This window comes from Acipenser ruthenus, chromosome 7 (genome assembly GCF_902713425.1).
Source record: "Acipenser ruthenus chromosome 7, fAciRut3.2 maternal haplotype, whole genome shotgun sequence".
Taxonomy (NCBI): Eukaryota; Metazoa; Chordata; class Actinopteri; order Acipenseriformes; family Acipenseridae; genus Acipenser; species Acipenser ruthenus.
Genome location: NC_081195.1, coordinates 15,626,327 through 15,640,634, shown reverse-complemented (window position 1 = coordinate 15,640,634; position 14,308 = coordinate 15,626,327). Strand labels below are relative to the sequence as shown.

At 37.0% G+C, this 14,308-nt stretch overlaps 1 protein-coding gene across 1 annotated transcript in view; it reads left to right on the top strand.

The window, feature by feature from the left end:
- The window catches only part of LOC117415686 (protocadherin-15-like), a 217,910-nt gene that overhangs the window by 32,163 nt on the left and 171,439 nt on the right, over positions 1-14,308 (top strand). The window contains exons 3-4 of the mRNA XM_059026442.1: positions 10,073-10,087; positions 13,737-13,802. Of these exons, the coding sequence (XP_058882425.1) occupies positions 10,073-10,087; positions 13,737-13,802 (81 nt within the window). The remainder of the gene's footprint in view (positions 1-10,072; positions 10,088-13,736; positions 13,803-14,308) is intronic.

Sequence of the window (14,308 nt, the reverse complement as noted above, 5' to 3'; positions counted from 1 at the left end):
ATATACAGTATGTACCAATTACCCTGACAAATAAAGAATCGCGCAGCTGCAAAAATTAGGGAGATAAAATACTGTCATACCTATTCTGACCAGGAGCAGTCAAATTGACGATACATATAAAACATATTATAACAATTAAATGTTGCGGTATTATTTGTATTTATCAGTCGGGACTTGCCGCCATGTATTAAAGTTTGATTATATCAGTCTGCAATTCCCAAGTGAGCGGTCTTTTGATATTTCTATTGTTTCAATGAGCCTCCTGATAGCCCATCAATCAGCCTTGACAGCTCCTATACAAGTCACTCCTTTTTCTAAGAAATCCATTGTTACCCCAATACACATTGAAAATGGATCACGGAAGTTGGAGGACAGCAAAGCAGTGTTTGGAATTACTGCAGATTTTACCAAACAACGATTCTGATGCAGCAGAGACAGACAAAGACAAATCTGGCTCTGAAGCAGACTGGGTTTGCAAAGATTAATCTTTCAGCAGCAGTGATACTGAGGGCGTAGGAGATCCCGTAGGAGAAGCAGCAATCCTGTGGCAGCCCCTGCAAGGATGCCAGCCACGTCACCTGCATTAACCCCTGCACCTGATCCAGCCGCAACTTCACCTGAGGCAGCCGCTTCTCCAGCTGTAGCTCCAGCACCACCTGGCACTCCTAGAGGCTGGTAATGATGGCACTGTTTGGAACACTATAAATCCTGGTGTTGAAGCTGCAGGTAGATGGGGTGAACATAATATTTTGAGGGAAGTTCCAGGTCCCACGGCACATGCAAAACGCAACATTGATGAGAGCGCATTGAGTGCTTTTCGCCTATTGATCGGCATGTATACACATCGCCACATACAAAGTTGCACTGAAGCAGAAGCCCACCGACAACTGCAAGATCATCCCTGGTCCATGCCCTTGGAGGAATCAGAAGCTTTCATTGCACTAATATATGCCCATGGAGCATTTGGTGCCAGAAACCTGGGTTACTGTTGATAGCTGTGCCAAATGCACAAAGACAGTCTGCGGTAAGTGCACAGCATATTTTGAAAAGCGCAGGATCTGTGCGATTTGTGCCAGCACTTAGACTTTGTAAATGTAATTCTGTTCAAATGTGTATTTATTCATGTCATTTTGAGTATAGTATGTGTGTATAAACACATAGCTCTGGTTGCATATATGCGCTTTTATGTAGGCAATATAAACCCATTTATTAAAAAAAGAAGATACTTACTTATTTACATCGTTTCAGTTGTACAGTTTTGTATGTACACGATATACCTGTATATACACACATGTATTTTCAAATATTTGCAGAGTAAATAAACTTTGTCCTTGATTCAAACATTTAAGGAGCAGGAACAGATTGTACCGTATATCTGAACTCTGCTTCAGTCAACATACAGTGCCACGCATATTTGTACAATTGAAGGACTCTATCTACTGTCACGTTCTAACTACTGTATAATAATGCACTTAACACAAACTCTTATAAATTCAATTTCTCAACAAATGCATTTCTCTATAGGCTCCCATTAACAACACACACTGCTCCCTCTAGCGTATATTAATTGTACTGCAATTGCTCTTATCCTCACATCTACTTGGTGATCTTTACTGTAACTGGGCATTCATCTCGTAAAGGGGTCAAAACCAGCATTCTCATCCAGGCTGCACAGTCCAGGTTCACACTAGATCCTCTTGATTGTCTTATGCAATATTTCCATCTGCACCATAAAACCAGTCTGTCAAACTCAGTCTCATTTCGTTCCCACTATTAAACTGTGGCAGGTGTTGGTTCCATCTGCATACTACAATCCAATCTGCAACTGGACATTACACAAAAGTCAAAGATCACCTGCATGTTGAATTTTTTGTATGATTGCTATTTATTAATTAACGTACCAACCTAAAATGTTCAGCCAACATATATATTTTTTTGTGCTGTAAGAGATTTAAAATCAGCCGCTTGTGTCTAGTGCATTGGGTGCTCATTAGGTAGCTTCAATCAGAGATTGAGTTCTGCCAGCCCGTAATCTTAACTGGGGCTTCCAGACTTCCAGTTGAAATTGATTTGATCTTGATCTGCTGCTGAAGGAAATAAACAAGTATGATTTCAAATCAATTTCAAGTCATACTCGGTGGGAGATGGAAATATGACATCAAACACTAATTGATATAGTAGGTGTCTGTGGGTTTGTTAAATTGCTGTATGATAAAACATTATACCCTAAGAAAAGACAGCAATTTGTGAACCTCCTGCAGTTAGGGTATGAAATGTCTCTCCATCTTCACTGTAACTGTCATTTTGAAGGGTTTATAACTTGGCTTTTATATCTTGGTTTTCGATTATAACCGAGGAGCATTGGTGTAGTGAAGAGCAATTCACAGAAGCATGATCAAGAAAAAAAAGTTTTCATGACAACACATTATAGTGTAGTTTTGTTTTGGATTAGATCATAGTTTAAAAGTACCTGCACTTCACACTGAACCCTTAATTCTTCATTCAAAAGTTTAATAAACTGCCTTGCTGCATTCAAGTGTGTGTCCTGAAAGTCATTTGTGAGTTCTCTAGTTTATTACTTGAAAAACATTAAGCAAGTGTATGGGTGATTAGATTTTTCTCACTGAGAGCTATGATGGTTTATCACTTTCTTCACTACATTTAGTGCCCAATTGTCTTACTTTTGCTCCAGTTCAAAGGTTTCCCCATACTAAAAGTAAAAATAAACAACTCAGAATGACTGTCCCTCTATGATGTTTCCTACTGTAAACTTGACAGACATTTCTTTAGCTATACTTATTTTTATTATAATGTACTACTGAATATTATACTGTTTTTGCTGAAACAGTGTTTATAGTGAATACAGTGGCATCACAAATTATTCAGACAGTTACCCAAAGTTTAATATTCATAGAGTATATTTGTGGAAGTAACTATAATTTCCATCTCAAGCTCTATTATTACACTATAAGTGTTACTGCCTTTCACCTTGGTGCTGCGCTATAGAATAATTTCTTGGCTATGATAACTAATACACCCTTAAAACATGCTTTAGAAATAGCTTCAATTACTGCTTTCTGAATAATGTTAGCTGATACTGTTCTGTATCTGATAAACCTAGAAACTTACAGGTTTTCTGTATAGAAAATCTGGAACCTGAAAAATATATGTACATTTTAAAACACATACATAAGAACATACAAACATACAGTAACTGTAACTGTTTTATACATGTAGAAAAACCCAAGTAATCTGAGAGAATCTACTAATCAACACAACATATTCTGATAAACCCGTAATTAAACACAGCTGCTTTGTAGGAGATCCACTTAACACTTCACAGCAAAGCAATTTTATTTACTGATTCATTGAAGTTGACTGAGTGGTGACTAATTTCACATATAGCTCGTGAAGCTTCTAAACGTATCTATTGTTTGTGTATCATAGCTCTGGAACATTTTTATTTATATAATTTTATTTATATTGTTTCAGAAAAATGTACAAAAAATGGGCTCAGATAGTTAGTTAGCATTTGCATTCATTATTTCTTTAAAATAATTAGATACCATCTGACTTGCTTGCCGTAATTGACTAGCGCTGATTTTTTTTCTGCTAATGATATTTGAATCTCAAGCACGTTGTACCAGGGCACCAGCGTCTTGATTTAAAGAGGCAGATATTCTCAATTTGGAGAATGCAATTCAACACAAATTACAAAGAGGTACAAATTAAAATGGGTAGCTTGCCCTAAGAGCGACCATTGAGGTGGAAAACCTGGGTTGATTTCATAATACTTATTTAACAACTGAAAAGTATTTGATTTTTTCCTCCAAAGACAAAGGTGTTCAGTATGGCTGGGTTTGTGTTGTATAGCAATGCAGTAGCATACGCTATTTAATGGGCTTTAGCAGAATACAATTAAGGAACAAAATTGGCCCAGTTGATGAAAGTTAATCAACAAGAAATATAATCTTCCCTCCATGAGCATCATATAGATATTTACTGCATTCTGTCTGGACTTACCTTTTTTTGACTAAAGGTGTACACAAGTCAGTAGTTAGGGACCGGTAATCGTGGAGCTGTGTCTGTATATATACATACAAACCTACACCAAACAAACACCCAAATAAGTAACATATAATGATTTATGCAAATTGCAGTGAAGTTAATGAGATGTTTTAAAAAGCTATTAGTGTGACATGCAGTATAACCACAAGGAATACAGAAACAACCTTGTACAGCATGTGCTTCTCTTAACTTTTCTGTAGACAGTGGGGCATACAAAATACACAGTACTGTATAGAAATGCAACCTATTTGTACAACTTCAGGTTTGCTTTTTATGTAAATTGTCCTACACAATGTATGTATTGTGAAGAAAAGTACTTCCCTTGGTTCTCACCAGATGTCGGCATCCAGCAACATGGCATCTTCTAGTGGACACAACCCAAGTTTCTACCCCGATATAAGCTGGGAAATAAGTCAACTGTTATTTTCTAAATAGGTTTGAATCAGAGGTTGTAATCAAACAAGTTGTGTGTAATTTGTAAACCTGCTACAATGTAAAAGGGTTCAACATGTTAATTACTGATACATTTCTATAACGCATATTAAGTGATCATAATAATACATCTAATTTTGAAATGCTATAATTATGTTTCTAATAGAGCTCATCTTAAGACCTGAATAATACAGTTAAATACTTCATTACAATGTTCTCTTCTTGTCTTTTAGCTTTTTTAATGGAGGTTAAAGGTGTCCTGTTCCAATCAATGCTTTCAAATCTAGTTTCTTACCTCTTATCTTTATTATTATCATAGCTGGTCCTTTTATTGTGCTGAGAATATGTTGGTTCATTGTTGTTTTTTTATTTATTTATTGTGATATGCAAATATTGCAAATACAACTCTATAGATTTATCTTCAGCATCTATATGCCTTTGCTTCAAATCACATAGTCTGATCATTGATAATTGCAGTGAGTTTCAGCAAACAGCAATAATGTATCATGCGTTGTCTTTGAAATATCTGCATACTGTATTCCAAATTGATGTATAAAATACTGTACAATAAAAAAGGGGAGCCAGTGATAATACTGGTGGTGCAAATAAATAGTGCAGGTAATTCAAGGGATTTTAAAATCTTGGTTAGTACTCATTTAATTCTTATCCAAATGAGTTGAGAAGAAACAGAATTTGGGCCAGGATCGTGTGGTGGTAAATTAATGTTTAATAGCTGCCTGCTGTGTAGGTTGCATCAAGTTTCAGTGTAACTTTAGAGACACTTCATTATCGTAAATGCTCACACGAGAATGCCTAACAAGAACCATTAGTAATACAGCTCTGGCTATTACACTGCAGGTGTGCTCTGTGAGTTACTCTCAAACTTACAGTTTGTGAGCAGGCTATAACACATTTTCACACTAGGATAACCTACACTGATATCCAGGAGATGGGTTACCCTTGTATTCCGTTGTTTATACTGTGCTGTACTGTGTATTTATGGGTTTCCTGGAACACCCACACAGTGCTTGAGAGTCACGTTTATTCTGTTATGCCATCCAAAAGTATTGAACACTCAGTAGTGCTACATTTAGAAATACTTAAAGGTACTTAATAGGTCTTTAGGTAATGACGTTTAGAAAGACTATTTCTAATATGATTCTATTATGTGCAGGCCCATAAACAGGAAACCACAGGGCTTGGACAAAACATTAGAAACACCTGTCAAAACACTGTCAATGTGAGCCCACATTGAACATGGGTAAAATAACATGGGGATACTGCAATAGCAATGGTTACACATTAACTCGACTCTTTGTGGTGTAAATACACTGTCCTATCCCTCAAATGAGTAATTGCTGGGGCAAATGGCACCCAGACATGAATTCTGTCATAACAAGATGCCACAGCCCCTTGATGCAAGTCAGTTTCAATTGCAATGCTGTAGATCTGAAAGATAACAAGAATACAGGTTGACAGGTGCTTCCATAGCTAAGATTCTCTTGGTAATTCTGAAAAACGCATTTTCAACCCAACATCCCTGAGTCGGTAATCATTGAGGAATGGTCACAAATCCCTCCAAACAATTAAAATGCCTGGCAGAGTCACATCAAGGGAGAGTTGCCTTGGCTACTCACAATGGCTTTACACCCTTTTGACAGTGTTAAGTAGTCAATATATATATTTTATATTTAAGTAGATATGAGGAATCTTGTGCAGGCTGACATTTATTATATTTCCTTATGCCTAGAGCTTTTTTTGTTTTTTCACAAATGCTTTATTATATTTATTTTAGTATCCTTATTTGCAAAGATGTTTTTTAATTAATTTATCAGCCATTGTAATAAAAAAAGATTTTAAGTCACAAAATCTGAAGTACATTAGGAGTGATACTTCCTGAGGGAAGTAGAATGAAAGTTCCAGATACATGAAATCACTAAGAAGTTTTTGTGAATTGAGCATAGTTATATGCAGAAGACAGATCTTCCTGCTGATTAAAATGAATAAATAAATAAAATACAAAAGGCTAACATCTCTGTGTGAATGTGTCCACTTCAAGCATGCCTTGCGCCTTTAGAAAATGTTACTCCGTTTATGGCAGGCGCCCAGAGCAAACATGAACTGGGTATCATTAGCTTAGCACATTTACTTTATGGTCAGTTATCCATCCCCCCTGGCTACCTCGGTGATGAATCATGAGGTACGTTGTGCATTTTATACAGTGTTGTTAATAATGTCCACTGAGATTAAAAGCTCAGGAAGCAGTCTTATTCATTCAGGTGCTATTATTCCTAATTACAATTATAGATGTTGCTCTAACTGGAAAACATAATCTCAACATAGGTGTGAAATAAAGCAAAGCTGAGCCAGAGAAACCCAAAGGTACTCACAGATTCATAAATTCTTACATCATGTCCCTAACAACATAGTCATTGTCATACATCAGCTTTGAATGTAGAGTACTGAAGGACAGGCTTTTAGTAAGTGACAGTTTCAATTCCTAAGAAGAAACAACACTATTTACTTTTCTACTGTGTTTCTCCCGACAGAGGTTACCACTCTGCATTAATGTTAAAATACTGTATTGGATCTATTTTTCATCATGACATTTTGTGACTTTCCCTCGCTTCGGGCACTGATTATATATACACACACACACATTGGGCTATGCTCTCAAAACAAAATATTGATGTTAAAAAGCTTCAGATTAACAATTTGGGAGGTTTAATTAGTTGGTCCTTGCTTGTACTGCTTTTGTAATAAATAAATAATTTTAGATTATTCTACATGAAGAAAATGTTATTATCAGATAAATACAGGTAAATAAAAATTATGCATTGGTAAGTTTGATAGATATATTTACCATTAATTAGTCCATTAAAATATCAGACCATCATATTAAAGTGGTGAAACCGGACAGTTAACAAGTTTCATAATGTTTCAATGAAGAGCCCTAGTATGTTAAAAAATAAATATGTTACTCTAAAAGTGAGTGATTTATTGTGAGCGCCTCAAAAAAGAAACACCCTAAAACAAAGAACCCCACAAGGACAAGGGAGGCTTGAAGTTTAATTTGTATGTTGTTGTTATCATAGTCTAACCCATGCCTCCAGAGGTAAGAAAGTTAGAACATTAACTGTTCACCGAACAATGTATTTTCATCGAGGGAACAGTGTTACAAGTAGGCACAATGGTGAAGTAGAGCAAGGAACCTTGTATTGTAGTTGCCTCTCCCTCAGTTGTCATTGTGGATACATGCATTCTATCATCTTTAGTGAACCGTCTTTATTGGACACAGGGAAAAAAAGTATCTTTGAGAGATGCTCAAAAGAAAGAGTAGCATTGTTTTTTTTTTTTCAAAAGGCCAGTTGCTTGTTGGCTGTTTTCTAACTTATGAACTCATGACTTTATGCAGTACATGTAAGCATAGCTTCCAGAAAGGCTAAAGTACATGCATATTTGATAGTAAATGTATCCTTTTGTATTCACAAGGCAACAGTTGTCGGGTTGCGTAAGAATGCCTCAGCAGCAGACGGTCAATAAGAACCACAAGAAAAAACAATCTTAAATATCACCGGTTCCACAGCACTGCCAGCATACTGAACAACCACGTAAGGGGACACTACCATCAGTAATTACCTATTCCTGGATACAGCGCAACACAGACAATTCATAAATAATCTATGCAAATTGACTCTACTTTATTTATGTATAGATTAGCAGCGGCAACACGTTGGAATTGTGATCTAGCCCAGGTTGTTGATAGGTGTTGCAAGCCAGTCAGGTGACACTGCAGCTGACCATGCATTTCTCTAGACCTTACTTAAACAATTTAACTTGGATTAAGTGTAATTGTAAAACTGTCCATCATTCTGTTGAGAAAAAGGGCAAAGCAGACTTGAATTAAACACTGTGAATTAATCAAATAAACTAGAACATCCAAAGCCACTAAGGGAGCAGTAAAAAATGCTAAAATGTTTTAGGTTGAGGGAGGTTTGTGTTGGCCTGGTTGCCATTTCTTCTTTGTAAAAGTGTTCGGCACAATTAATGTAAAACCTTAAAAGGGCAGATGAAGATATGGTCCTATTTTTGTTATGTTTATATCCTTCTTATGCTTTGAGAAAAACAGTTTCCATGTTGCACTGTAACTAGAAAATTAACAACCTAGGTTGTTTCTTGCTATTGTAGGTTAATATTAATGTTAAGGCTGATTTACAAAGGTCCACAGATAAATATACATAGATATACATATTCACAATTAATTTACAATATTTCACAAATGATTTACTCTAAATATTATAAAACCTGTTTACTGCAAAATCCCAAACAATGTATCCCTTTCTATAAAAAAATGCCATATTCATAATATATATATATATATATATATATAATATATGCAAGGAAAAACCTATACGAAATGTAACTAGAAAAATCAGACAAGGCTTCAGCTACTAATATTTAGGTGAGAATTTGGGGTTATAGTTAACAAAAGTGTGCTCTGAATGGAAAGCATGTGAAGAGTTGCTACAGTACATCCATAGAATGATAATCCTAAATCCTGATGTGTAGGATATTATGAATATGTGGATACATGCTGCACATGCTGTTAATAGCAGACTGCATACATGACATTGTCTTACTTTATATACTGTAAAGGGCTGAACAAAAAATGCAAACACCTGCATCTTTTTGTGTAAATGGACTTGCGTCACATGACTTCATTTTTTATTTATTTTTTTTGCAAATAAAATCATTGTTTGTCTCCAAACATATGACTCCGTTGGTCCTTCTGGAAAATGGAATTTGTTGATGTTTTGTCATATACTGTATCTCTTGTGAACAAATAAAGCTCCTTGCAGACTCACCTCAAACCTACCCTCAAGACAGGAGAATGGTGTTTTCTCGAAAACTGAATAAACAAACCATTTAGCCAACCATCCTTGTCAAATTAACCACAGTTTACACTATATGAGCTGTAACTGAAGTCACTGTTGGGACCAAATAAGATGTACAGTATCAATAATGAAGTTTATTTGACAATTTATTGAACACTTTTTTAAGAGTCCTAAACTTGTTGAAGTCCAGGAGACATGCAAAGGCTCCCTGTCATCCACTATCATCATAATTTCTCTCTCTATTTAAACCCAAGGGTATGTCTTCTTTCTTTTTGTCTGCAAGGTTTGCGCAGCTGCCTACTGCCCACCTCTTCTGGTCTCCTCTGGGGGTGGAAGGTACTGTCCCCCCACCCCCTTGGAGGCTTAAGCCTCCACAAGGGTGGCTCAAGTGGGACAGTGGTACCACAACGCTCAAACCCCTCCCCACTCACACCATTGTCCCGTCTAGTGAGCAGATGTTTTTAATCACTTATTTAATGCACTCTGCTCTACCAAATTGGAAGTGTTAGTTGCTTAGGTTTCTTGTTTTTCTGTCGTATTCATTCAATTTCCCTCTATAATGCTCGTTCTTTTTTACATCTCAGCTTTCAAGCGTTAAGAGACAAACAATGTCATACTTTTCTTTTCTTCCATCACTCCGTTCTGCTCTCTGCTGATGACATTAACTTTGACTCCAGATTGGCAATATGAGGGTAAGATGGTAAATCTTTCTTTTTTAACATTTCCTTTTACATTTTTACTAACTGTAGTGCTCTGCTAACCCAGCCATTCACCCTGTCCTATCTTTTGAATCTCTCATTTACTTGTGTGTGTGTTATATATGTACAGTGCCTTGCAAAACAAAAGTATTCAGACCCCTGACCAATTCTCTCATATTACTGAATTACAAATGGTACATTGAAATTTCGTTCTGTTTGATATTTTATTTTAAAACACTGAAACTCAAAATCAATTATTGTAAGGTGACGTTGGTTTTATGTTGGGAAATATTTTTAAGAAACATAAAAAACTGAAATATCTTGCTTGCATAAGTATTCAACTCCCACACATTAATATTTGGTAGAGCCACCTTTCGCTGCAATAACAGCTTTAAGTCTTTTGGGGTAAGCATGTACCAGCTTTGCACACAGTGTCGGAGTGATTTTGGCCCATTCTTCTTGGCAGATTTGCTCCAGGTTGTTCAGGTTGGTTGGACGACGCTTGTGGACCGCAATTTTCAAATAGTGCCACAGATACTCAATGGGATTGAGATCAGGACTTTGACTGGGCCACTGTAGGACATTCACCTTTTTGTTCTTGAGCCACTCCAATGTTGCTTTGGCCTTGTGCTTGGGATCATTGTCCTGCTGAAAGGTGAATTTCCTCCCAAGCTTCAGTTTTTTAGCGGACTGAAGCAGGTTCTCTTGCAGTATTTCCCTGTATTTTGCTCCATCCATTCTTCCTTCAATTTTAACAAGATGCCCAGTCCCTACTGATGAGAAGCATCCCCACAGCGTGATGCTGCCACCACCATACTTCACTGTAGGGATGCTGTGTCTTGAGGCATGGGCAGTGTTAGGTTTGCGCCACACATAGCGCTTTGAGTTTTGGCCAAAAAGCTCTATCTTGGTCTCATCTGACCACAAAACCTTTTCCCACATCGCAGCTGGGTCACTCTCATGCTTTCTGGCAAACTCCAGACGTGCTTTCAGATGGTACTTTTTGAGTAACGGCTTCTTTCTTGCCACCCTCCCATACAGGCCAGTGTTATGCAGAGCTCTTGATATGGTTGACTGGTGCACCATTACTCCACAAGTCTCCTTCTTGTTTGAGCTCTGAGTTTTGAGGGACGGCCTTTTCTTGGCAGTGCCTGGGTGGTGTGATGCAGCTTCCACTTCCTGATTATTGATCCAACTGTGCTCACTGGGATATCCAAACACTTGGATATTATTTTGTACCCTTTCCCTAATCTATGCATTTGTATTACTTTATCTCTAACTTCTGTAGAATGCTCTTTGGTCTTCAGATTCACAGCCTGACCAATGGTCCTTCAACAGTGGGGGTTTTATCCAGAAAATGTGACAGCAACTTTAATGGTTCACAGGTGGAGGCCAATCGTAAGGTAATTGTGTCATTGTTAGGGCAATTTCTTTCATCGGTGCAAACTGGGAGCTTCCACAGCACAGGGGTTGAATACTTATGCAAGCAAGATATTTCAGTTTTTTATTTTTCTTAAAAATATTTCCCAACATAAAACCAATATCACCTTACAATAATTGATTTTGAGTTTCAGTGTTTTAAAATAAAATATCAAACAGAACGAAATTTCAATGTACCATTTGTAATTCAGTAATATGAGAGAATTGGGCAGGGGTCTGAATACTTTTGCAAGGCACTGTGTGTGTGTATATATATATATATATATATATATATATATATATATATATATATATATATATATATATATAAAAAATCAGTGCCTATAGAAAATCTACACCCCCTTTCAAAATGTTCAGCTTTTGTTGCCTTATAGCCTGGAATTAAAACGCATTAAAATAGTTGTTTTTTCATTTATCTACACATCCTACCCCACAACTTCCAAGTGAAAAAAAGGAAATTTGTAGAAAATTAATTAAAAATAAAAACTGAAATAGCTTGGTTGGATAACTGTCCACCCTCCTTCTAATTGTAATCCTAAATGAGCTCAGGTGTAACCAATCGCCTTCAAAATCACATACCAAGTTAAGTGGCCTCCACCTGTGTTAAATTGTAGTAATTCACATGATTTCAGGATCAATTCAGCAGTTCCTGTAGGTTCCCTCTTCTGGGTAGTGCATTTCAAAGCAAAGACTCAACCATGAGCACCAAGGCGCTTTCAAAAGAATTCTGGGACAAAGTTGTTGAAAGGCACAGATCAGGGGATGGGTATAAAAAAATATCAAAGGCCTTGAATATCCCTTGGAGCACGGTCAAGACGATTATTAAGAAGTGGAAGGTGTATGGCACCACCAAGACCCTGCCTAGATTAGACTGTCCCTCCAAACTGGATGATCGAGCAAGAAGGAGACTGATCAGAGAGGCTACCAAGAGGCCAATGGCAACTTTGCAAGAGCTACAGGCTATTATGGCCAAGACTGGTCAAAGTGTGCATGTAACAACAAATTCCCAAGCACTCCACAAATTTGGCCTGTATGATAGGGTGGCAAGAAGGAAGCCATTACTAAAGAAAGCCCACCTTGAATCCCATTTGAAGTATGCAAAAAAACACTCAGGAGATTCTGTAGCCATGTGGCAAAAAGTGTTGTGGTCTGACGAAACTAAAATTGAACTTTTTGGCCTAAATGCAAAGCGTTATGTTTGGCGCAAACCCAACACAGCGCATCACCCAAAGAACACCATCCCTACTGTGAAGCATGGTGGTGGCAGCATCATGTTATGGGAAAATGAATGGAGCAAAGTACAGAGAAGTCCTGGAGGAAAACCTGCTGCCCTCTGCAAGAAAGCTGAAACTGGGACGGAAGTTCACCTTTCAGCATGACAACGACCCAAAGCACACAGCCAAAGCTACACTGGAGTGGCTAAGGAACAAAAAGGTAAATGTCCTTGATTGGCCCAGTCAGAGCCCCGACCTAAATCCAGTCGAAAATTTGTGGCATGACTTGAAGATTGCTGTCCATCAACGCTCCCCACGGAACCTGACAGAGCTTGAAAAGTTTTGTAAAGAAGAATGGTCAAATATTGCCAAATCTAGGTGGGCAAAGTTGGTAGAGACCTATCTCAGCTGTAATTGCTGCCAAAGGTGCTTCCACCAAGTGTTAACTCAGGGGGGTGGAGACTTATCCAATTATGACCTTTCAGTTTTGTATTTAATATATAATTTTTTTCTCAATAAAAACTTTTTTCCCCTTAACAGTGTGGAGTATGGTGTGTAGATAAGTGGAAAAAATCCTCATTTAAATGCATGAAACTCTGAGGCACTGACACAACAAAATGTGAAAAAAGTTCAAGGGGGTGTAGACTTTCTATAGCCACTGTAGATACAATATATATATATATATATATATATATATATATATATATATATATATATATATATATATATATATTATATAATATACACACACATAACAGTGCAGCTGGAAACAACATTATTGTGCTTGTTGTTCTTTTGTGGAAACCCATCATTTTATTTCTAAGCATCCTGTGTTAGTAGTTTACCTAATATGTGTAAGAATAAAATAATGACTTCAACTTAAAGTAGACTATGATTGATTTTGTGGATTCTTGTTGAGAAAATGTTTTGGATATGTAAAGTACTTTGAAACAACTTGAGTATTATTTTATTTTTTGTTTCATCCACAGAGTGCAAACTGGCCAGGTCAGGCCCTCCAGCTACAATAGTTGCCATTGATGAAGAAAGTCAAAATGGTATGTATTAAAATGTGTTCATATTTTATGTTATGTGCATTGTTTTTTCAATGATGGTTCATACCTTTGGCCATAAAATCATCAAAGCTCTCAGTTTCTATGCCTTGTTCTTGGGTTATCTGTCTGCACGTGTACTCCCTGAATCATTTCACCTCAGCAGTGTCTTCAGTGTAAAAGCATGTTGCTGGTTGAAAGCATGTCAATCAACAGGTGAAGCAGGAAAGACACCAGTGAAGGGGTGGGGGCAATTTCATCTCCCTGTGAAATGACCCAGGAAGTACAAGACAGTCAAAAAGCATGCTTTGAAATAAAAAATACAAGTTTTCTACAACATGCATTTCTGTCGAAACTGCACATTTGAGACCTATAAAATGATAGATGAGCATGGCAGATATATTTTATGAAACAGTTTTGTTAGCTAAAATGACTTTAATAGCACCCAAGTAATTGCTACCTAATAGTATGAATACTACATTTGGATTCATACTATAACCAGCACTGGATAT